Source organism: Haliaeetus albicilla, chromosome 3, assembly GCF_947461875.1.
Source record: "Haliaeetus albicilla chromosome 3, bHalAlb1.1, whole genome shotgun sequence".
NCBI lineage: Eukaryota > Metazoa > Chordata > Aves > Accipitriformes > Accipitridae > Haliaeetus > Haliaeetus albicilla.
The window spans coordinates 37,327,286-37,353,100 of record NC_091485.1 but is presented as its reverse complement, the minus strand read 5'-3'; the positions used below and the strand labels follow the sequence as shown (position 1 = coordinate 37,353,100).

General features: G+C 42.1%; 1 protein-coding gene across 3 annotated transcripts in view; it reads right to left on the bottom strand.

Annotated features, from left to right (window-relative positions):
- Nucleotides 1–20,548, bottom strand: part of CLVS1 (clavesin 1) — a 107,889-nt gene extending 87,341 nt beyond the window's left edge. The window contains exons 1-3 of one of the 3 annotated variants that reach the window (XM_069779417.1): nucleotides 20,000–20,533; nucleotides 12,652–12,762; nucleotides 9,049–9,673 (exon numbers count right to left, since the gene is read on the bottom strand). In XM_069779417.1, the coding sequence (XP_069635518.1) occupies nucleotides 9,049–9,503 (455 nt within the window). In that variant the 5' untranslated portion in view covers nucleotides 9,504–9,673; nucleotides 12,652–12,762; nucleotides 20,000–20,533. Of the gene's footprint in view, nucleotides 1–9,048; nucleotides 9,674–12,651; nucleotides 12,763–19,999 lie in introns of all 3 variants that reach the window. The other 2 variants (XM_069779418.1, XM_069779416.1) reach the window with 2 other exon arrangements.
- Between the last annotated feature and the right edge of the window lie 5,267 nt (nucleotides 20,549–25,815).

Here is a 25,815-nt window from a genome sequence, read left to right as displayed (position 1 = left end):
GTTTGAAACACACTAGGTTGGCAAGGTTAAAATGGAAAACATGCTAATTTGCCTCTGAAAAACAAATACTTCTTCTTATGTACATTGATACGTTAACTTCAAAAATATGGTAGTCAATAGCTTAGAATCTTACAGTTTCAATCAAATCCTGGATTTTGGCCCTCTAAAGATGTATTATGGGATATTATATAAATAATCCATATGCATTTTTCAAAGAGATTGTTATTGATCATATAGCATCATAACTTTACTTGGTGTTGTGATTTATACTGTATATATGAAAGATAACTGGCACCACATGTGTTAATGCATGCACAGTCACGTGCCTTCCACTGTGTGTCTGTAGCGGAAAAGTGATACCATCTTTCTATAAAGAAAAAGTACCAAGGAAGATATTTGCATATTACCTTTCCCTTAAAAATTAATCTTTATTGATGCAAGTTTGCTCAGCATGGGCAGAAAATAGGCAGTTACATAGGAAATAGTTCCAGCAGGAGGCTAACGGGCTGGCTTTGCCCTCTGTTGCCTGCTACAAATGGACCCTCCAGCAGTTTCCACAGCTGAGACTATCATGGTCTGGGAGCAAGGGATAGTTGCTTTTTACTGCCCCTATGATTGCTGCACTTAGGAAAAATAAAAACTGTGAGAGTGTAATCAGAATTTAAGACAAAAATTTCCCCTTCCTCAAGGAGTGATTCCATTTTCTTCTCTTTAGGAAACAAGTCTCCAGTCATGGCATATTAATTACGATGCTTCACCTGTTTTATTAGCTTACCCATCTCACAAGAGGCAAAATATCTTGTACGGAAGAGCTTTAACAACTCAATTTTTAGGCTAGTTTATTGGAATGCCTTTACTCCTGCATCCTTTCTTCTGGCCTCCGCCTCCGCCTGGTCTGTTAAATTTCTAGGTGCCTGTGGCAGACAGATGCCTCTACCACTTCCTTCCTCGTATTATCAAGACCGTCGCAGAGATACGTGATCGGGGCACTCTCATCAGTGCAACCACGGGAGCTGATGTCTCCCTCATCCTCTAGCCTCGCCAAGGTAGACAAACACCCTGAAGCAGGGTGACCGTGGTGGCAGGGTAGGATTTACCCCAACATGCCGTTCAGCTGTTTCACAGAGCTCAGCAACCCCCACACCATCCATATCTTGACTGAATTCATGCTGTCCACTGTAACTCCTCTGGGATCGCCCAGCCTGCTAATGGCACCAGTTCCCAAGCATCCCTTGTGCTGCTTTGAGGGTGCTGGAAGTGGAGGATGCTCAGCACCTACCAGGGTGTGGTTAAAAAAGTGACTATTTTTATGTAAAATGCAATTGATACAGAGGCTTAGAGTTCAGAGGAAAGAGTCTAAAATAAATCACAGCCTGGGAAAATGATATATCAAGAAATTATTAGAATTTTAAAATTTCAAATGTTTTTTAAAGATTCCAGCTCAATGTCTCCACTCTTTTCTGACTCTTTGAATGCATGTAGCCTATTAAATAGGTAGTCAGAGAATTATGATTTTTTCTTCCCCTAACTCTTTGCAGTCTTTTCCTGCTGCAATGCATGATTTGCCTTAGCTCCTTTTAATTACATTGGCAAGTTAGAAACTGCTCAGAATATCAGATATTTAGAAAACTTGATTTTGGAAAAGCTCTGACAAAAAATATTCTGATATCTTCCTATGAAGTCTCACCTCGAAAAACTCCTAGTTATAAGAGCATTCACTCATTCATGGTTACCAGCTGTTCCCAAGGGTCAAAGGGACAAAGAGCCAAGTGGGATGTCATATTGTTTGGCTTCGTACTATTCTGTTGCTATAGTTCTGTTATAATGTTCTTTTGCAGAACCCAGCTGCAAGGATGACATACATGGCCTATGTAGGAGTCTGGGTCATTTTCTAGGGACAAGGGACAAGTGCTATCACAACTGTATGCAGTTTCTCTTTTCTGCCACCCAGACATAAACTCTCACACAAAATTTGGGTCTTTTGAGACAGTCTTGGAAGGAAGGGGGGGGTGTGCATGTGTGTATTTTTCTTAATCAACTGTCCTTCTCTCCAATTTATAAAGCTTGGGGATTGGATTTGGTTTCTTTTCTCCACAGGAGGGAGGTGGCCCAGAGCCACTTTCCAGTCTGCCCTCCGTTTCCCTTTGTTATCCCACAGGCCAGCTCCAGCAATTGTCTGTCTCACGGGCTGGCGCTGTACTTCACAGCTCTGCAGTCAGCCCTCAGCCCGACACCATCCAGTCACCTTCTCTTCCCTCTCAATATGTGTTTGATTGCCTTACCCCCCCTCCATTGATTTTTTTTTTTCCTTTCAGTCAGGCTTCTCTCGTTCTTCAACATATGCTTCATAACTTTCCCAGCTGTTGTTTTTCTTTCCCTTTTTCAGACATTTTCTCCCTCTCCTTTGATTCCCTTCTCAGCCCTACCCAGGACTGTCATTTGTGTATGTCTTCCTTCTGTCATTCCTATGGACTACAATTGCCTTCCCAAACGCAGCTCCCATAATAAATGATACTAACTGAATTAAGTTGCTGCCTCCAGGCAAATTAAAACATATCAAGGCAGAGCTCCTTTTCGTCTTCTTTGTCCAACATTTAACTTGCACATCTGTTACTCCTCAAAATGAGTATTCTGCTTATGCTATGCTTCCTTCCTCTACTACCCTGAATTCTGCTACTGTTTCAGACTAGCTCAGTAATGTAATAGTGTAATATGAATTATTTTTTAATACAGTGTGCTTGTAGGTTATTTATTGGTCAACGTAAAGCTTGAACCACAGCCTCAATCTGCATTACTATAAGCATCTCCCAACACAGAAGCACTACCACCTAACCAAACCCAAAGACTTGCTGTGTAAAAATCATTCTGGTGTTAGGGCTGGCCATATTTCAGCTGTAATCTCTCATAATAAACAGCTATGAGGCTAAGTTATTGCCACAGTTGGCCTGTGACTATAAATCAGTCTCAACAGATGTTTATTCCTTTATATTATATTAAGCATCTAAGATTATCCTTGAAATATATTGGAATAATCAGCATTTGAGACATATTCATTTATACCAACAGGATCTGCTGATGATAATATCCTTGTAATTACACCACTATGAGCATTCTCAGCAAGGACATAATTTTTTCTATCACTATCCTTTAAAATATTTATAGCTGTTGGTTTACCACTATGTCAGAGTATTTCCTTGCCCTTTATCCTATCTCAATACACATTCCTACAGAATGGTAGGTATCTGGCATTTGAGATTCCTTGGTTAAAAGACAATTTATGGCTAGCAGCTTTTCCCATCTGACTGACTGACAGAATTTTTGGAGCTCTGTAACAGCTTCTAAGACACAACAGTCCAGACATGAAGACAGAAATTAATTACCATTTTACTGCAAAAGACAATGGGCAACCTTCTGCCCCCCTACCCTAAGACCCTGTTTGCAGAGGATCATGACTGGAGATAGCCCTTCTGCTGGCTCTCTGCACAGAAATAAATTTTACTCTGGCTGAACAACCTTGAAGGAAATATCTTTACTTAGAAGATTAATGAACACCTTCTGTTGAATTACTTGTTCACCCAAACCCCCATCTCCCTGGCGTATGAGCAGGATATATTAGAAGGCAGTAGCAGACCTAGGAACAGCTGCGATAGTTGGCAAAGGCCCTCCTTGATCCAACAGCCGAAAAGGCACTCTGACTTCTTTAAAAGCTTCAGTTTCACTGGAGGTGCATAAGAGGAGTGAGGGCTTAGGTTTGGTGAGACTGATGAAATGAAAAAGTGTGAGAAAGAGTATTTGTAATCCAGCACACGGCACATCTGTTTTTATGTGAAATCCTGGTTCAGGTCTCATTAAAACTGTATGCTTGTATGTATGCACGTATTTGTTTTACAAACTGGGATTTGTTATGATGCAAATTATTTCATCAAAAAAGTTCCTGACAAGATCAATTTGACATCCTTGTCTGTCTTTATTACTCCACAATTTCCATTTAAAAATAAGGTGCTCAATAAGCAGTGGTATATGTGAAACCTTTGTGGGTTTGGGGTGAGTTTACACCTTGTAGTTGGATTATTCTGCACCTCTGAGGACTGAGCTCTGATCAAAGTGAATGATGGCCCTCCTCTGCAGGGATTCTCTAATGTACAGTAATATAGCTCAACAATTTTCCTCTTCCTCGGTGTGGAACTAATCTGATCTTTTTCTTTTCTACCCATCTGCTTATTTTCACTCATTCAATACTTCTGAAGTTTTCTGTTCTGTATCATATGTGATTAACATTAACTAATAGATCCAAAATATACTATGCAGGACCTATAGAGAAACTGGTGATATCATCTCTAAGAAACTTGTCTAAAAAACCAGAGCAAAATCGAACCAATGCAGCACATACTAAATGAATGAAACCCTGGCACCATGATAGATCTCAGCTAGTGATTTGGCAAAAAGAATTATCATTCCTTGTGGGTTTTTTTCTAGTCATCAATGAGGCTTTGGTCAAAAAAATAATCATTATCTTTTTCTATGATGTGGAAGCAAAAGTTAAATTCTTGCCAGTGAACTTTGCAGATGTCACAAAACCCATGCAATGATAATTGATGAGAAGGACAGGTTTAGCTCTGCAGAAGAGCGTGAATCACATGCTAGACTGTGCCCACATTATGGATGAGAATGTATGACACATTTATCAGTGGTGTTTGTATTTTAGGAAACAGTGACTTGGAAGCAGATTTGAGCTGAACATGAGCTCAAAATGTGATAGAGTAGCTAAGAAAACAGTGACAATCTTATATCTAAAAGGAGGGAAATACTGAACAGAAGAGATGTTGTCACCACAGGATGGTTTATTAGTGAAAGTTTGCATTCAGTTCATCCATCTGCACATTAGCAACGATGCTAAAATGATAGGAAAGGTCCAGAAAAGAATGATGAAGAGTAATAGCAACCCGAAAAATCTTCCTAATTCTGAGAGTGAAGAAGTCCAATCTATTTAAGCTTTGGCAGCATAAATAGACTGCATGACATTAAGCTAATGCAATACTTTGCAGAATGTTACCTTTGCTATGCTGGCTGCCCACAAGTATGTTCTTTACCTTGTGGACAACACAAGGTTGTTTTGTCCTCAAGGAAAAGGGGGTTAGCCGTTTTACATTCACCATGGTTGAAAGTGAACACAAGAAGCACTGCTATGGAGTAGCTAATGTACTATCTTTTTGTTGCCTGACAGTAACTTACCCTACAGTGCTGCATCCTCAGTGAATTCAAAAGTAGGTTAAAAGATGACATGGTCAGGACATGAAAGTATAAATATGGGAAGCTGTCATATTTTTGTGGTCCCTTTAAGCTAACACAATCCAGCAGCTGGAAGCTGAAGCTGGAAACATCGAGACTGGAAATTAAAACCTAGTTTTGTAGAGATGTTAGATCTATAAATTAATTACATTCTTGAAGGTGAAGTTACAAATGTTTCTAAAAGCTCATATAGAAGTTTTATCTTTGATACAGGGAATCCCTTAAAAACATCTTGGATCTGATTTGTCCAAGCAGTCACATTACACAAATAATGACATTTTCTTTTAAAAATCAATAGATTTGTAAGACAAATGAGGCTGCTTCTGCCTCCTTGACATGCGATCCCTACAGTCACCATACTCCTAGGAGTATAAATGGTAAGAATATCTGGAATGAAAATCAGTTTATGGATTATAGCTATGCTGATTTTACACTATCCTTTCTAAATTATGATTTCTTTATAAATTATGATTTAATCGTAAAGAAAGAGAAGACACAGCCAACTGCAAATGAGATTAAAGTTAGGAAAGACAAGCTGAGGCTGAGCTCTTTCTCTAGCATGTTAGCATCACAGCATCATATGAATTGATTGCATTAGCATTCAGCTGAAATGTAAGCTTATAAACATCTTTCCATCATTGAAGACACATCTATAGAAAGGTTGCCCAAGATACACGTGTGTAAGATATACACATTGCCTGTTTGTTCAAGGATTTTTGTGAAATATATATGAATATATATTTCTTCTGGTGAATAACCTGTTTCCCTGCTTCTTAATAAGACATTGCACTCATAACTTCCTGTTCCTTAACAGCTTTTGCTCTTGATGATGCCTTTAGACAGTAAAAAAGGAAGAGGTCATCCCTCTATTTACTTACAGCCCAAATCCTGTCCCAAATCCCTGTTGCACTTGGAGAACTACAAAAGCCCACAGAAATGACACTTCTTGTCATTTGAATCCATAGAGGAGTTGATCTTCAGTGGCTGAACAGAGGTAAAATTTGCACTTGATTTTTAATTTCACTGAGGAGCCTTAGGAAAGTATATCCTATTTGCCTCAGCCTTTCTTCTCTGAAGGTTAAAATTACATTTTCAGAAACCAGGTATCTTGCATGCAGGATCACTTTGGTTTTTGCACACACACACATATACATGGATGCATATTAAGGACCTGCAGAAAATTTGAGCCAAAATCTGACAGGAATCAATGTTCTGTCAAAGTCTTATTGCAGGAGCCTTAGACAGCAGCACTCAGCTTTCCAAGAGCAGGACCTGATGTACGAGGTTAATCACAAGGATTCATTTTGTTGAGGGATCAGAAACCCAAAGCTGGCTCTGTATAATACCTAAATCCCTTAATGCAACCAGCAGAGCTACAGTGCTTCTGTCCTCTAAAGCTGATACTTTCTATTTATTCAAGATACCTGTTCATTCATCTTTCTTTCTAGGCCAATTGCTAAAGGAAGTGTTTTGTGGTTGGAAGAAAGGCAAGCTCACAGTTCAGAAAGACAGGAGATAAACTGCTGGCCACTTTGTAGTTAATAGGACTTTTATCACTGGCTTCAGTTCTGGATTTCACCAAATACTTTTGTATATGCAAAGTTGCATTTCTGTAACATTTTCTGTACATTTATTTACCAGATCTGTGCATGCAGAGGAAAATTAGAAACACTTCTGAACTCTGTTTTCACATGGAGATGAAAGGTTTTCCCAGAAGACAACAAACATGAAAAATTGCAGGTATCTGTGTATTGTTCTCTAACAATTTCTGTAACATAAAATCAAAGCTCTGATCTATTGACTCCTAAAGATGAGACATTTTCATGGACAACTTTAGACTGCTGAGACAAAATCCTACCTGGAACTCATCAGAATTTATGATACACAAAAACTGAATCTGAATTTTGGGTTTTGGTCTGATTTTTATCAAAAGAGCACATGGCAATCCTACAGCTGATTACATTTCTCCATCTCACTGTGAAGGCAGGGAAAATGGACTGGAATGACTTCTGATGAAGAGGACAATGTGAACATGATGTTCCTGGACTAGCCCCTTTTCTCTGTATCACTTCAAATAGGTAGTGAAAGCTGACTAATCACATTAACATTTAAGGACATCATTTTAAAATAATGGCTGGGAGATATCTTTGTTCATACTATTCTGTAGAGAAATGACCTGAACAGAAAATACACTTTGCATGAATCTCCCATTTATCAGTCTAACGAGCATACAGTAATGAGAGTGTGTAGAAATTACAATGCAGTTTGTGGAAATCTCATAACACAGACTGTAATACCTGAAATGGTTAAAACAAAACAAAACAAAACAAAGTCTGGAGACAGGATAAATATGGTCAGTTCCTTCTGCACCAGAACTGCTATGAGAACCCCCATATGTTTTGAGACATTCGCTTTCTGTCAACCTGTTCAGCTAGTCTGTGATATTGCTGAAGCAATTATATAATAGGTATTAATGTATTTGTAGCAAACAGACATTATCTGGCTAAAACTGTAAATATTTATGGAAAAAAACGATGAGCTATTTATTTGACACACTGATAGTGTGTCACTAAATATCAGTGTGTTGTATAAAAAGCTAGTAGTTTTTTTTCTCTGTTTAACATCTTTGTCGGTGACATGGACAGTAGGATTGAGAGCATCCTCAGAGAGTTTGCCAACGACACCAAGCTCTGTAGTGCGGTCAACACGCTGGAGGGAAAGGATGCCATCCAGAGGGACCTTGACAGGCTTGAGAGGTGGGCCCATACAAACCTCATGAAGTCCAACAAGGCCAAGGGCAAGGTCCTGCACATGGGTCCGGGAAATCCCAAGCACGAATACAGGCTGGGTGAGGAGTGGTTTGAGAACAGCCCTGAGGAGAAGGAATTGGGGGTGTCGGTTGACAAGAAGCTAAACGTGAGCTGGCAATGTGCACTCACAGCCCAGAAAGCCAACCGTATCCTGGGCTGCATCAAAAGAAGCATGACCAGCAGGTCAAGGGAGGTGATTCTCCCCCTCTACTCTGCTCTGGTGAGACCCCACCTGGAGTGCTGCATTCAGCTCTGGGGCCCCCAACAGAAGAAGGACAGAGACCTGTTAGAGTGAGTCCAGAGGAGGGCCACAAAGATGATCAGAGGGCTGGAACACCTCTGCTGTGAAGACAGGCTGAGAGAGTTGGGGTTGTTCAGCCTGGAGAAGAGAAGGCTCCGGGGACACCTTATAGCAGCCTTCCAGTACCTAAAGGGGCCTACAAGAAAGCCAGAGAGGGACTTTTTACAAGGGCACGTAGTGATAGGACAAGGAGTAATGGCTTTAAACTGAAAGAAGGTAGATTTAAATTAGATGTAAGGAAGAAGTTCTTCGCTGTGAGGGTGGCGAGACACTGGAGCAGGTTGCCCAGAGAGGTTGTGGATGCCCCATCCCTGGAAGTGTTCAAGGCCAGGTTGGATGGGGCTTTGAGCAACCTGGTCTAGTGGAAGGTGTCCCTGCCCATGGCAGAGAGGTTGGAACTAGATGATCTTTAAGGTCCCTTCCAACCCAAACCATTCTATGATTCTATGATATACCCTTGTCTCTCAATGGTGTTATGTCTGAAGAATGAGAGGTGATCAGATCAGATAGAAGTTCTAGTGAAATGGACTCATGGTTACAAAATATTCCACTAAAAATGGCCTTGCTGCTTTAAGTATGGTCACAAATACTCAATTACAAGTTGAGTGTAAGTGTATGTGAAAAGATAAGGACACTATCTACATTTACCTACTCTGATCCCAGTTGGCTGCAAAAAGCAGAAGAATCTTCCTGCCACAGTGGTCACGATTTTCCAGTACTCCTGGGAATCCATCTGTCAGAGCCCGTTTGATTCCTGGATCATCAGCCTTGAAGTTTTTGAACATATCCAGATTTAATTGGCGGTACTGGAAGTACTGAGCCAGCAGTCTGAAGGCCTCAGTTTGGTGAAACTTTCTGGCTCGGAGAAATCTCAAGATGAAGGCATCATCTGTACGTAAAAACCCAATGTCGGGCCTCGTGATAATCATGTCCCTGACTTGCTGGATATCCTGATGCAAAATGTCTGGGTTTTCATTCAGTTCCAGGCGGGCTTTTTCTATAGTCTCTGGACTAAGTCCAGCTTGTAAATGGGTCATCTCTTCAAAACCTCTTTTCCAAATCCTTAACTTCAGATATTTTAGTAGGAGAATGGCTGATCCCATTCAATTGATGGTCTGCTGTGAGTGTGAGCCATTCAGAAGCTTTTTGCTATCAAGCTGGTATTCAACAAATGAAAGCGAAGGGCTTTTTCTTATTCTTGCAGAAAGAGTAACAGGCAGTTCACATGTAGTATAATCCATCCAAAGGAAAGTGTTGTTTATTCCATCACTTACTAAAAGAAAAAGCAAATATATAAAAGAAAGATTAAATTTGCATATAAAGCTTACAGGAATGCATTTCTGAACTTTATATGGCAATAAAATTGCTTTGTGTGTTTCATATGTAAAAGGACAACAGTGAAATAATTTCAGAATGGGTACACTTAAGATAGGGCAGTCACTGACATCTTGAATGTATATATTCAAGCTTTCAGAAAGGCAATCTGATTAACTGACAATTAATATGAAGTTGTTTCAACTTACTATTAGAACACGCTTTGCAAAGTTTTCTTATAGAAGTGTGGGAGTTCAGCATCCCATATGTTCAAGCCCAGGATGACAAAAGCAAAAATAATTGTAGTTTTTCCACCCCTAACAGGAACTACATTTCAGCTTCCTAAGTATGCAGATTCACACTTATCATAACAACTGTTTGATTTGGTTTTATCACCTATACTATTGGCTTGTAGCTTTCCTTGAATTAGCCCAGGAGCTGATCATAAAACTGGCTAAAAAAAACCCAACACCCCACCAATGTCAGGGGTATTTTCTACTTAATAAAACCTCACTGAAAATATCTCCCATTGAGACTTAATACATCTTCATGAGAAACTCCCCATGAATAAAGTGTTTTATGAGTCTAATCTGACAGGGTTGGTGTTTTAGTTGAAAAGAGATGTATTTTAGTCCAGATTCTTTTTTTCACTATCTTGTAGCTTTCCTGAATACCTAGCTCTGAATTTAATTTTCATTCCTGTACTTTACCTAGAATTTGTTTTTGCAAGTGTTAGAAGAAAAGCTGCTTAAGCTGTTATGTATGAGCAAAATGGTACAGTGAATCTCTTACATTTCAGTGACATAATTAGCAAGAGGCTGTCATCGAAGTCTGTGTAGTTACAGTTGGGTGAAATGAGATCAAGGTCTGTTCCAATGTGAAATGTATGTGAAGAAAGATCAAGATCCATCCAATTTTTCAGCCATCACAAAAACAGACAAGCAAACAAAAAACCCCACCACTTAACTGATCTCTCTGTCTTTCTAATTTCCAAAAAAGAAAAATTGGTTTTAAAAATTAAAAGGGAATCCCTCAGTGAAAGACATACTTTACTGTATTTGAAGAAAGCTGTTTGGAAAGCTATGAATTATTTATAGCAAAACAACCATTTCACTCAGCTACTTCCCTGGGTGCAGCCTTCTCATATCAAAGAGGACAGCAGCAGTCAGAGTATTTCTTTGTCCAGGGGCTGCTGAAAGTTACATTGCAGGACCTGGAAGTCAATCAGCGCAAGGGATGCCTGAGTTCCCTGTTTTGTGACCTTGCATGTCATCGATAAAAACTACATTTTAAATGCCACAGCTGCAGCCCCAGGATGAGATCCCGAAATCTGAATACAGAGAGTTTCTGCATATTTGCTTAAAGGACATTTGTGGTGGGAGATAAGCTTTTCATTTAATAGCAATGTGCATTATATTTGTCTGTGGGTGATACAAAGGAGAGTTTGTTAAGCAGCCTCTTTCTGTATTCACTGTGGAGCTGGAGTTGAGAAGAGCTACCTGCAGGGCAGAGTATCTGGTGATTGATCAGCCTGGGAAAACTTGGGAAAAAGCAGAGCTGGGAGGAAAGAAGGCTGGCTGCCTTTGACAAGGCACTACAGAGTGCAAATGACTCCAGAAAAAACAAGCCCTGAAGTTTTGAGGGGTAATCTATGGGTGCAGGTTATTCAATTCTTAAAGAAATGAGAGTTGTATTAAGGGTGGATTGCACATATAAAAATAAAGTAACAGCTATTTCCTTTGCTCTTGCCTTTATTAGACCAAATTAGGATAACTCTAGATGGTATCAGCTGAATTCCACTGATGTAAAATTGATGCAGGCCATGGGGAAACCAGGCCCATACTTTGTGCTTAAGATCTCAAATTAATGGTGGCATTAGCATTTTCTTTTATAAATCACATTTTTAGTTACAATTGCCTCCATCAGCTAGTTAGGGAAACTAGGTGTATTTAAGTATGACACTGTCATTGGGGGAGCGTAGTGTAAGGACTGGTTCCCTCCCTGGTTTTAACAGCAAGTCATACAGTAAGGATTCTGTTTGTGCTCAAGGATGCTTGGCAGAGGGGTGGAAGCAAGGAGCTTATCTGGGTTCTGCATCAGCTCTGGCTCAGGGCACAGTATGAATTGAAACACCTTTGGAGCTTCTGTGACTTAGGATCACAAAATCATGGAATCACAGGGTGGTTTGGGTTGGATGGGACCAGTGAGGATCATCTGGTCCAACCCCCCTGCTATGGGCAGGGACATCTTTCACTGGATCACGCTGCTCAGAGCCCATCCCACCTGACCTTGAACACTTTGAATGACGGAGCACCCACAACTTCTCTGGGCAACCTGTTCCAGTGTCTCGCCCCCTCACAGTACAGAAATTATTCTTTATATCCTATCAAAATCTATCCTCTTTCAGTTTAAAACTTTTAGCCCTTGTCCTGGTACTGCAGGCCCTAGTAAAAAGTCTCTGTACACCTTTTTTATAAGCCCCCTTTAAGTACTGAAAGGCCACGATAAGGTCTCCCCAGAGCTTTCTCTTCTCCAGGGTGAAAAACCCCAACTCTCTCAGTCTTTCTTCACAGGAGAGGTGTCCCAGCCCTCTGACCATTTTTGTGGCCCTTCTCTGGACCTGTTCTAATAGGTCCAAGGACTTGTGGCAGTTAACTGTGACACACACCCCCCCCCCCAGTGAATTCATCCATCTTCTAAAAGTTTATGGCAGTAAAACTCTCCCTTCCTCTGCTCTTCTAACTGCCACCTCCACCAAGATCCTTCTTTGGAAATAAGGCAAATTCTTAAAAGGTCAGCTGCAGTCTGTTCCAGAAGAAAATGGTGATAGACCAAGGAGACAAAGTCTGGCCCTTCAGATTTTCTTATAGGATCGCCAAGCATTTCATGTCAAAAATTATGTTACTTATATTTATTAAAATTTCCTACTGTTTTTACCTTATTTTAGTAGATTAGCACCCTTCATGCCCAGGATGATTCCAGGGTGAGGAAGATATGGTCTGCTCCTGTCAGATGTTGTTGCCAAAAAGCAACTTACAAATACTCAGTCTAAGAAAAGAGAAATTTTTTAATGCATTTCAGAGTTTTCTGACAGTGAGCTGAGCTATAACCATGGGTTACAGCTTACAGGAGAGCCTCTATAGATTATCCTGAATATCAGCCAGAACAGACTGCACTAAAATACTTCACTGCTGTAATGTTATATATTGCAAAATAATCCAAAATATGTATGAACAATGTTGTCGCTGTCTGAATCATAACACAAATCACGAGGTTAGTAATCCACTCTAGCACCATTGACTAGAAGGCTTCTGATTTACATCAGTGGATGATTTGGTTCTCCAACTGCTTACTTTGACAATAAATTTAATGTTCCATAGCTACCCAGTTTAATTGTCATTGTGCTTTCTCAAATGGTACTGATTTATTCTGATTCCTGAAGGTATAACAGAAGCACCTTCTCCATTTTCACCCCCTCCCACACATGGCAACTTCACCTCTCAAAAGCTCTGATCCATCTGCCAATTTTTCAGATGTTTACATCTTTGTTCTATGTTTATTGGGTTTTTTTCCAAATGAAGATGCAAGCCTTTTTTTCCCTGTCTTGAATATTGTTGCTGTGTGTTGGCACACTAGACTCTTTGTTACAGTCTCAACAGCTGTTTTTCTGTGTTGTGACTCTTTGTTCCCAAAGGACTATTTGCTCTCCTAATGTCTTTTCACAGCCACTTACAATAAATCATCCCTCCAAAGGAACAAAACCCAGCTTTAAACAAGGAAAAATAATTAACAGAGGTTAGAAACGCAACATATTAATAGAGGGAAAAAAGGGGAAATTTCCACCAAAACTGTGGTGTCACAGACCATTTTAGCTTATTCATTTTCAGTCCCAACAAGAGAATGACAGGGGACAGAGAGTGGCTTTAGGATGGGTAAAATACTGAAAGTGGGATACAGTCTTCAGACAAACAGCTTATATTTTTGCCTGACCCTCAAAAATAAAATGTATTTAATAATAAAATCTACATTAACACTTACTAATTAACTAAAATGAAAATAATATCGTAAGGAAGTATATACAGCACGTTCTGTCCAAAGATCTTAATATGTTTTACTGCTCTCTCTTCAATGACAGCTTCTGGATGAACATTCAACCCCTATTTGCTCTACAACCCCTGGAAAATTGGCCAAAACCTGCTTTCAGTGATGATGATGCTTGTCTGGATCATTTTGTTCGTGCCCGCTTAGCTGTCCCTGCAATACCATTTGTCTCTTGAAGCACTGTCCTCATGTCCGTTTGGCCCTTCCCCATCCACTTCAGTTCCAGAAAGATTTTAGTTGCCTCTGTCTACTAAGTGATTTCCATTCAGTCCAAAGCTATATGCCATGTGAAATTTCATTACCACAGCTTTCAAATGGGGAAGGAACCAGGGTTTGATCCTCACCTGGTATTAATAGGCATCACTGTTATGATTTGTCTCATTATATAATTCCTAACTCCTGGCATTCATATAGATATTAGCTGCTAAAATGATGCCAGAAAAGAAGGGAGTGGGCAGGGAGGGAGGGAAAATGGTAATCTAGAATGACTTCATCTCAGAGTGTGGGTGTCATCTCATTAAATTGCTTTTTAAAAAATATTTTGATGTTAACTGTGGAAAACATCTTGGGGCTACGTTCTGCTTAGCAGGGATTGCTCCATAATGGCAGGGGAGGATGAATCCCTAGCTGTACTTATAGGAATTGCTTGTATGGCATTTTGTGGCCTTGTGGTACCTTAATAGGAACACCCATTGGAAATGGAGTGCTTAGACAGAGAAAGGGACATACCGCAACTCCGTGAACTAATTTTAAGAGAGTGATGAGAAAAACTGACTCTCTCTTGTCTTTGGCTGTGGGATCCTGGCATCCTCCACAGACAGTAGGGAGAAGTACAGCCCTGAGTGATTTGCCTGAGATCACAGAGGACACATTTCACAGATCTGGGAACAGACCATATGTCTCCTGATCCGCAAACTTACGCGTTAACATCTGGGCAATCTTTACCCCTTATGCATAGTGCTCTGCATCATAAGAAAAATGTGAAGCCATGCTGCACACAAGGAAACGGAGACGTAGACTGCAATGTTCCTAGTGGCCCCAGTGTAATCCCCCTAAGCTTCAATGGCACAATTAAGACCCCCCAAATGTACCATTTCTTTATGTTTTTGGAAAGAGCAACACCCCTGTGGGGGTTCCGAACATGTCTATATCATATCCCAAGTCCAATAGTCTGACTGCTGCCCAGGTTATTATAGAATCACAGAATGGCTGAGATCGTAAAGGACTTTTGGAGGGCATCAGGTCCAACCCCCCACTCAAGTAGGGCCTCCTAGAGCTAGTTCCCCAGGACCGTGTCCAGACAGCTTTTGAGTATCTCCAAGAAGGGAGACTCCACACCCTATCTGGGAAACCTGTGCCAGTGCTTGGTCACTCTCATGGTAAAAAAGTGCTTCCTTACATTCAGAGGGAACCTCCTAGGTTTCAGTTTGTACCCACTGCCTCTTGTCCTGTCACTGGGCACCACAGAAAAAAGCCTGGCTCTGTCCCCTTTGCATCCTCCCTTCAGGTATTTGTACACGTTGATGAAATCCCCCTGAGCCTGCTCTTCTCCAGGCTGAACAGTACCAGCTCTCAGCCTTCCCTCATAGGAGAGATGCTCCAGTCCCTTCATCATCCTTGTGGCCCTTTGTTGAACTCTCTCCCATATGTCCATGCCTCTCTTCTACTGAGGAGCCCAGACCTGGATACAGTACTCCAGGTGTGGCCACACCAGTCCTCATTACTATGAACATCTCCTGCTTTCCTGTAGCCCTTCCCTAAGGGGTTAGGTTCTCCCAATGAACCCAAACAAGTTAAATATTGCATGCCTTTCTCCTTCAAGTCCTGGTACTCCTGTAAACCTTCCCTAGGGAATAGTTGCTTCTCTTCAATATGAAAAGAGTGAATATGTGTAACTGTAACAGCTGTATGGGGAATTTGATGGTTTCTCACACTTTCCCAGGATGCGATCTCCTTGCTCAGGTACAAAAACTAACGTTTCTTTCAGTTCAGTAAAAACTACATCACACATTCCTAGTCCCCTAATATTGCAATCTTCTTGTTAGCTTGAGTCGGTTACCCTTGGGCCACATCTAACTGTCCAGCAGTGGTAATTTAGCCATGGCACAGCACAAAACACAGTAGCAACTCAGCTGATATTTGCAGCTCTCTGCACAGTACATAGGGCAGGCACGTCTGCAACACTGACCTGCAGCTGTCCTGCTGTTGCTACAAGCTGACAGGCATGAGGAGAGACTGACAAGGTTGTCTAATAGACATAAAATTAAAATATTGCCTCATTATCTTTTGACCTGAAATGTGCAAAACTTATTGCCTACCTGAATATTAAGGAATAGAATCACATGCAGAGGAGGGGAACTTAAACAACTTGTAAATGAAAACTTAAACAAAACGGCCATGAGCTTAATGAGATTGCCTCATTCTTTCTCCAAATCATAGTTTTAAAGTTTTCAGTATTCATCAACCAGAGATAAACTGCAAATCCCTATGGGAACATGAGGCCTGTCCTGTGGCATGTCAAAGAAGCAGCAGGCTCCAAGGGACTTCCATGTCAGTCATGAACTACTCCAAGTGTCACCATGCAAAAAGCATCCTGGCCGCTATTGGACAAAGCGGTCACTTTCTCCAATACTATAGAAACTTCTTGCAGCCGAAATTATCAGCAGTATGCAAAACATGAATTCTAACCCCCAAGCCTAATAATTAAACTGTGTATCTGATAGCATAGGATCGTAATACTGGTGCCTGAAAATCCCTAAATGCACTGTAGAAGTTGTGTTACAACATCTGCACAAAGATATACAGAAGAAGGAACAAAACATTATTGAGATATTTAGTCCCACACCTTTGATAACATGAAGTTTATCTAATTTTACAGTTCTTTTGCTCCACATTTTAAAAATTAAGTTCCTTTAAAAAATATGAAATGCAATGGTGACATATCATTGCCCTATTAGTGGCTGACTTAGTTCTGCTTTATACATGATGCCAGAGAAAGGCATCCATCATCCTGTGGGGTGGCAGTGGGGGGAGGAAGAGAAGGAGGGAAAGGCAAGGGCAGAGAGGAAGGAAGGAGGGAAGGAGGGAAGGAGGGCAGGATGGAGGCAAGGAAGGAAGGAAGGAAAAGAGGGAAGGAAGAAGGGAGGAAAGGGAGAAAGGAAAGAGGGAGGGATTTCTGCACCCAGGAATTCATGCAATCCTCTAGTTTTTTTCTCCCACTCCTATTGAAGTCTGAGCACAAACACAAAGATCTGCACACAGACACTTGTCCCAAAATTGTAGAAAATAAGTTTATTATAATTTGATATTACTTTGTGGGTTTGTTTTCTCAGTGGAGGAACATATCAGGCTTAAGGAGTTTATTTCCATAAATCCTATGGAAGGAAAAAAAAACCAAACCGAACACAAAAAATCAAAACTGTTTGGAAATTCCTCAGAGCAGTGTTAGTATCAAGAAGGAAAGGACTTACAACTCATCTGCCAAAAACTATGTGAACTTCTGCTCACTAAACTTCCCACTCCATAAAAAACTGATGTTGCTTCTTTTTTTTTACAAGTAGCACCCAATTGTCATATCTTCTTTGTGTATGTGCCAGACACCACAGCAATGGGCTGTGAGAGAAAATAATATTTGCTTCCCAAACAATAGCACAATTGCTTCAGTAACTGCACACTTAAATTAACAGATGCATTAGTTTACAGTCTGAGTTTGAAGGAAATATTCTCCATCCTTTTATGAGGCTGATCATTTGTATTTTAACTGACGTGATCCTCTTTTGGAAGATGAGGAGGCTGCTGTTACATGTTTCAATGAAACAACTTCTGTGTTCAAAGCACACAGAGTTTAAGGAATTATGACCCAGTGCAATGGGGTGGGTTCTGCAGTTCCTCCCTTGCTGAACTCAATTACACCACTTACACTCCTACTCAGCAGCACTCAGTTCTACTCAGTATAAGAGTATCTGGTCTCTGCACCAGATTTTAAGTTATAAATGATGATATAATAAAGAAAGAAGGTTTTGGGGAAAGGTTGTAATATCTTTCATTGTTTTGCATATGGCTTACAAGAGTCTAATTTTTAGAAAATATTCAGTAGTTTTCAGAGCTGGATGAGTCAGTAGAATTCTTAGAATAATCGGCAGCATTTTCTAACAGATACATATCAGACCTGATTATGCTTATAACACAAGTTGCCCCTGTAAACTTCAAGCTGGGATACAGACTGCAAACCAGGGAAAGCTCTATAAGGTTATCTGACATCATTATATGAAAAAGTAAACCTTTACCTTTGCTATGCAGTGCATGGCATAATACTCTTACATAATACGTCATTTAGATGTTGACATTGCATTAACTTTTAGTACCGGAGAAAATCCATGTTATCATCTGAAAGCACATGCAAGCACCCTTTCTGTAATTTAATTTTTCCTTCCAAATATGATCCAGTCACTGTTTAGTGATGGACAACGACTAGCCATCTGCTTCTTAACTTCATTATTCCTGGAGCTTGTTTAGATTAAGGAATCAGCATTTTGAAAAGGGAAAGCTCCCTTTCTCTTATGACCTTCCCCACCCTCCCAGGATTAAACCATTGCAAATAGAATTAAAGTCGGGCCAGTAGCACGCATGGGGTTTCTCCAGCCATTATTTGCTTTGTGTTTATTTTCTGCATGAAGCCCTCTCTGAACACCCTCACTGCTTGCAGAGACCACAACTTAATTCTGGACTTCCTGCTGCAAAGGATCCACAGTGCAGCAGTAATAACCCCACTTCTTCCCCGCACCCATTATTCGTCACTGTTTGCCATTGGGAAAGCAGAACATTTGACTGACCTGGCACATTCCCCCCTCCCCTTAATCCCTCATCCCCCTATGGGTTGAATGAACCTGCTCAAAACAGGCATCAATTTGCTGAGGAGCAAACAGGTATCTGCTTGCTGTTTGGCAAGCTCCTATCCGTCAGCACTTGACTGGGGAGTCCTTACGTGGTGCCCGAACTCCCGGTTTTAACCCTTTCCCCTCCATCCCTGTCACCTCTTCCCTGCTCTCAAATTGGATCTGGACTTCCCCTTCCAACTTGTGCTCTTTCCCCTGCTTGCCCATCTCCTGGGCTGCTGAGCTGATTTTTCGAGGCCCCATGCCCTCTTTCAGGGAGAATTGAGGCTGGTGATGGAGAAGGAAGACAGGAGGGGAAGAAGGGGCAGGAAAATGAGGAATGGGGGGAAACAGGGATAGGGAGGAAAGGAGGCAAGGTAGCAGGGCAGGGAGGAGAGTTGACAGGGAAGGCAGAAAACAGGAAGGCAGGAGGCAGAGAAGCAGGGCAAGGAGGACTGGAGGCAGAAGAGGCAGAGCAGGAGGCAGGAAGCAGGGCAGGGAGGAGAGGCAGGGGAGGCAGAGGAAGCAGAGGAGTAAGGGGAGGTAAGGGAAGTAGGACAGGCAGGGCAGGGAGGAAAAGCAGTGCAGGCAGGGGAAGTAGGACAGGCAGGGATCAGGGCAAGGAAGAGAGGCAGGGCAGACAGGGAGCAGGGGAAGGAGGCAGGGTGGCAGAGAGCAGTGAGGTAGGACGGGCAGGAGAGGCAGGGAGCAGAATAAGGAGGCACGGAGGAAGCAGGCCAGGTAAGAGGCAGAGAGCAGGGCAGGCAGGGAGCAGGGAGTCAGGGCAGGCAGGGGAGGCAAGCAGCAGAGGCAGGGGACAGGGAGACAGGGGAGGCAGTGAGCGGGGGAAGGAGGCAGGCAGGGCAAGGGGGGCAAACAGGAGGCAGGGCAGGCAGGGAGCTGGGCAGGGAGGGCGCAGGGCAGGCAGGGCACAGGGCGGGCAGGGCAGGCAGGGCGCAGGGCGGGCAGGAGGCAGCAGGCAGGGCAGGCAGGGCGCAGGGCGGGCAGGAGGCAGCAGGCAGGGCAGGCGGGGCGCAGGGCGGGCAGGAGGCAGCAGGCAGGGCAGGCAGGGCAGGCAGGGCGGGCAGGAGGCAGCAGGCAGGGCAGGCAGGGCAGGCAGGGCGGGCAGGAGGCAGCAGGCAGGAGGCCGGGCAGGGAGCGGCCGCCGGCCGCAGCGCGGTGGGGCTGCGGCCGGAGCTGTCCGCCCGCCGGTGCTGAAACGCCGCAGCCGGGGCCCGGCGGCGCGGGGGAGGGACGGGGAGCGCGGAGAGCCGCCCTGCTGCACCCCGAGAAAAGGCAAATCCAAATACCTGCACAGCGCCAGGCAGCCTGCCGTGGGGCGGCGGGGGGCTGCGTGGGATGGGTCCCCCCCCCCGTAGGTGTCCTTGCCGATGAGCTGGGTGGGTGAGAAAGATCTCCCGGCTCCCAGGTTCAGGCTCAGATCTCTCTAGAAAACTGTGAATGAGCGAGCGCCAGCTCCACGGGGCTAGGATTTTTTTATTTTTTTTTTTGGTGGGAGGCGTGTGCACCAAAGCCGAGGTCCTTCCACTCGGCGGCTGCCGTCCCCCTGGGTCCTAAGCCCTCCTGCCGCCCGCCCGGCTGCCGCCTCCCGGCGCTCCCGGCGCTCCCCGGCTGCGGGCTGGGCGCACCGCCACCGCCCAGGGAGTGGTGACAAAGGAGCTGCGGGCCGCCAGCAGCCGGGAAAGCAGCAGCACAGCCGGCCCCTGCCAGCTTAGCAGCGCGGGCTTTCACCTGGTGGCACGGTCCTGGCCGCCTTTTTTTCCTCGCGTCGCCCCTTGCCCGGCGAAACTGGGGCAGAGCAGCTACCTCCTGTGGCATTGACCGCAGCCACGGAACGGGTGGTCTTGATGGGCCGTGTGTTATAGATGGGCTGCCTTAACGAACGTGGCAGCCTGGGTTTATCAGAGAAGTTCGTCTGGGTCACACTAGAGGTACAGCTAGCTCAGGCTGCTGTCACCAGCAGTGGCCGCAGCAAACGTCTAGTGAAGAATATAAAAAGAGGACAAGCTTCACCCCTGCACTCTCCCAGCCCCTCTCCCAAGCGTTTTAAATTCAGGGACTTCCCCAGCAATGTGGTGCCTGTGCTTTTAGGATGAATTTGTCCTCCTTGAACTTTCACAGTGTCTCCTAGAACACCTATAAATTTCTAGAACAACCTTCCATAATGTCCTTTGACAAGGAGCTCCACGGGCCATCTGCCTACTTCACAAACTATCACCCCTCTTTTGTTTTAGGGATCTGTAAGCTTTAGCTGGCATTGTGGAAAGGATGGGAGAGGAGAACTTCTCTCATTAAGTTAGGTCCTGAAAATCACTTTCTGTATGAGCCTCATAAGACCCATGCTAAGCTATACTTGGAAGACTTTGGGTGACCTAATGGCCTTGGCAACCAAATTCACACTCAACTGCTCTTATCGACACAGTAAGCCCAACTAAATGTCCCAGCAAAGTGCATTTCTTCTTCTACTAGCCCTGTACATTGTGGAGTATAATTCCTGGGAAGTGGTGGATTAAAGTCAGCTAACTGCCTTGGTGTCTTTGCTTTGGACATCTCTCTTGTCTCTGTTACTGAAGGATCTTGTACAGCAAAGAACTGGGTGATGAATAATAAAGATATGGAACAACTTTTGCATAAGAAATGGCTAAACAGAGTAGGATTCTTTAGCATGGAAAAAAAAGAGATGAAAAAGTGTAGATAAAATAGTGGGGTGCTTTTTTCATCATTTATAATTTTTCATAATAATGAGCAGCATGAGGAAGATAAATTGGAACAATATCTCAATATCATTTCCAGTTCAAGGAGTAGGAGAAATGAAACCCACTAGGGGCTAGCTTTGAATCAAATCAAAGGACATACTTCTTCACAAAATATTTAGTGAAGCTGTAGAATTCATTTCCACAGGAATTCAGGCTTCAGAATATTGTTGGATGTATCCATGGAAGAAAAATCCATTAAGGGCTTTTAAACATGAAGTCATGACCTCTGGCTCAGGAAGTCCCTATTCCACAAATCACTGAAGACTGGGGTAATATTTGGGAAAGAATGACTACATCCTTGCCCTGCTCTTATTCTTTGCCTTAGCCATCCACTGCTGATCACTGCTGGAGATAGGCACTGGGCTAGATGGACCCAGGACTGGCTGCTCTTATATTCTTATATACAAAGTAGACTTTGAGCATATGAACACAATGGGAGCGCTTTCAGCTTTGCTTTCACTTGAAAGAGGAAGAACTAGTGGGTTTGTTCTATTTGAAAGAGTGTACATCCAGACAGTCACTTGCTTTTTAGAGGAAACCCCACAATATTCATGAGCAAAGGCAAAAGGAATCTGTGGGGAAGATGCCTTGTGCTTTTAGAACGATTTCCATGCACAATCATTAATTTAACCCACAGCATGTTTAAAACTGGAATATGAGGTATCTGCATCCTGTGACCCAATTACATTGATTGGAAGAGATGAAGCAACAGCTCAAAGGCAGAGAGCTCAAAACTCTCACAGGAGCATTTGTCCCAGCACTTGATGGGAGAGCATTTCTAGCCCCAGGGAAGTTAGTAGTCAGTTAGTAAGTAGCCTCATTAGATCACTATTTTCTGCACAGAGATCAGTTTGGAAATAAAACAATAAGCACTCTGTTTTCATAATCCTGTTGCAAGCTCCCACTCTTGCACATATGATAAAGATTAATGTACTAGCTACTGTAACTATGCAGTACTTCCCTGGGAATTGTTAATAATATTAAGTGGAATGAACATGACTCTATAAACCAACTGCCTTAGGCAGTCAAATGAGTTGCCAAATTTGATGTATGTTTAATATTTAGGGATTTAGTATTTTTTTTGGTTTGTTAATTAAGGTTGGTTTTCTCCCCTTAATGTTGCTGTTAGGTGACAAGTGCCTGCTGATCCACTGGATGATTGACATGTAGCACAATGCCATGGTAGAAGCAAGTCTCTAAACATATTACAGCAGGGCCTTATATTGATCCCACTGCAAATATTCTTATGTTTCTTTCTCATCACCACTTCTTCACTTCTTCATCACTTTCTTTCTGTGAAGCCTACTCTGTACTCTGAGAACATGTTTCAAGTCTTCTCATGCTTTGCATTGTCCCAGTCATTACACTTCAGCTGAAGTTATGACCTCAGAAACAGCAGTCTTCAAGGTATAAAACCTTCAGTTTCGTAAGAGTATGTCTGGGACATTAGGAACCCCCTTGCTGATGTGCACAGTTTGGAGCTGCATCCCTTTGTCATTTGCAGCGTTGAGTATGCAGAGCTAAGGGGAGAAAAATGTGGCTGTAATCACAGTTTGTCACTGAAGGCATTAGAACTGACTGAACATGCAGAGGGAATGGATCAGTTTGGAAGGGGGAATATATTTTATGCAGCCTTTTCTGAAAGTAAAACAGAACTTTGATATTAAACTTATTCTAACCTGGCCTTCCCTGTCATCACATATATTGATTCGCTGTTTTAATGAAGAGCAGTGACATAACAAACTTGGAAAGAGAATGTACATTTTCACCACCAGTAGAAAGGATCCATGTACATGAACTAGAAAGGAAGCCATGGAAGGGCAGAGTGGCTCGTTGCTCCATGGTCTAGGTATGATAAATAGTTTCTACTGAAACTACTCTCTTTGCAGCAAGACATTTTATCTTCACCCAGTGACATTAAACACACAGCTTCCTGCTGTATTTTTGACTCCCAGGAAGTGCCATGAAGTTAGGAGCTAGTTTGCACATTTTTGCAGCTCTGATATTACTTTCTCATTCATACAAAGCCCAAAACTTTTGAAGTATTTTAATTCATCACAGTAAGGAATGGATTTTTTTAATCCTAAAAAAAACCCAAAGAAGTGGAAAACAGCTCACACTGCTTTCAGACTGAAACACAGATATATACCTACATTACACAAAAACATATTGATATACAGCATCTTATAGGGTTAGCATTTGTGAATGGTGTGCATATATAAGGAAGGGGAACAGATCTTTGATGTAATTCAGTATATATCTAGTGTCATTTACTTTTTCAGTGTGACTTCTCGAAAATGTTCTTTACAGCTTGTGAATAGGAAATTTGAGAAATAATATAATATAGGATGTCCCTGTATCTTTAAATTTTCTTTTACAAACAATTTGCTGCAAGTTTCTAAAATTAACAGTCAATTTTAATAATTAATTGGGAGCTCATTCTTTTTCCCTAATCTACAATTACCATCTGGTTTTATTTCCTTCGAAAGTAACTGCATTGAAAACCCCAGTAGATTAAAAATAATAATGCTAAAACTGCTTAGACCTAATAAATCATTATTCTTAAGGGAGAAGTAACTCTTAGATCACAGTTCAGAGGGATTCATGTTATAAATCCTCCCAGGTTTCCTGAACCTTTAAAATATTTAAAAATTTATAGCCAAGAATGCAAAACATATGCAAATGGATTCTTCGTATGAGTTATTCAGCAAGAAGGGTCCATTTTTTGCCATTTTTACTCCTGATGGAGAGAATTCACTCTTTTGCTGAGTTCACATGCAATCGCCACTTCTGCCACTCTCAGAATACTGTGTAACTGGGACACGAGCAAAGTTTTGTCCTCAAGCATGTAGAGGGGTGAAGCTGAAATGTTCCCAGCTCCATGGGAACTGTGGGAGCTAGCAAGGAGATGCAGCACAGACCTGGAGGCCAGCAGCAGAAGTCAGGTAAAGTCAAGCTCTCTGAACTGCAATACAGAATTTCCCCCCTCAGCTCTTGCCTAACTCTGAACCAGTCTAAACCTCATAGCTGGCTTATTTGGGGATTGTGAAGTTCCTGGTGTAGGTCCAGGCTGAGTAGCTTGGTACCAAAGATCAATCAGCATTCAAAAAACTTAAAAGTGTCTCTCTGACGGCCTAATCATTTGGGTGTTGGAAACATTGACTTTAGGCCCAGATGTGCTGTATAAGTCTGGTGCAGATTTGGCCTCATATTAGTGGGTTTAACTTGGCAGCACTGACTATGCTGACTTTAGTGAGATATCTGTGATTTAAATCACCTGGTGACCTGCTCCTATTGAGTTCAATTATTCACAAAGTCAGGGCTACTCTGTCTAAACAATAATGGCACTGTTTTGTTAAACCATTAAGTGTCCTTTTGCAGAGGGAAATAAATTATGAGATGTCATGTTTTGCATAGCTAGTACCTAAATGATAAAACCTTTAAAGAATAGCATGGCAAAACTTAGCCTTACTGCCTGAGAAAGTGAGTATCAGAGCTAATGTTCTTCCTGATCCAGGAGTAAGACAACCTAAGGTAGGCAGGCATGACAGAAAAAAAAAAACCTCACAGGGAAGCAAGTGGTCCAGAAAGTAGATGAGCTTGGCAAGAAGGTTTAGATGGCTGTTACAGAATTAATTCAGAAAAATCCTCTTGGGAAAAACCTGGCTGCTTTCTGGTGCCTTACTATGTTGGGATCAGTTTGCACATAAGCAACGCTTTGGTCTGAATTCTAAAATACTGATCTCAGATATGATTTGTTAAAAACTATGCTGTTTAATGTTAATTCTCCAGTGTGTTAACTTCAGGGTTCCTTAACTTCCCAAAGTCTGTTGTAGATTTTCCTCAAATTGCAACTTGCTCCTATACATTTGTCCAAAATAACTTTAACTGTTGAGCTCAATGTGCAAGAATATAACTTCTGAAGTGATAAAAAAGGATTTGAAGGTTGGTAGCTTGACTGAATAGCTAGAGATGAGGGGAATAATAGGATACTCATCTGATTTCTTTGTTTGTTATGTGATGATTTATTTCTGAAATATTTTAAAATGAATGATGTACATAAATGCATGCAGCTTTGGATGGCAATAACATAAATCAGCACCAGTAATAATGACTGTGAGCTCTTGCATGTGTAAACAAGCATATGTGCAATATAAATTCAATTATCTCAATGTCACTGAGGATATAGAATAATTTCACATTTGTCACTGAATAACTGCAAAGATATTTGTTGGAAATAAAAACAGATGGAGGACACAATCTTATTCTGGACAGCTGAAGTCTGTTGAAAACTGAAGTATATGAACATGTACGAAAATAGAGGCAAGCACTGTGGCTGCAATCTTCAG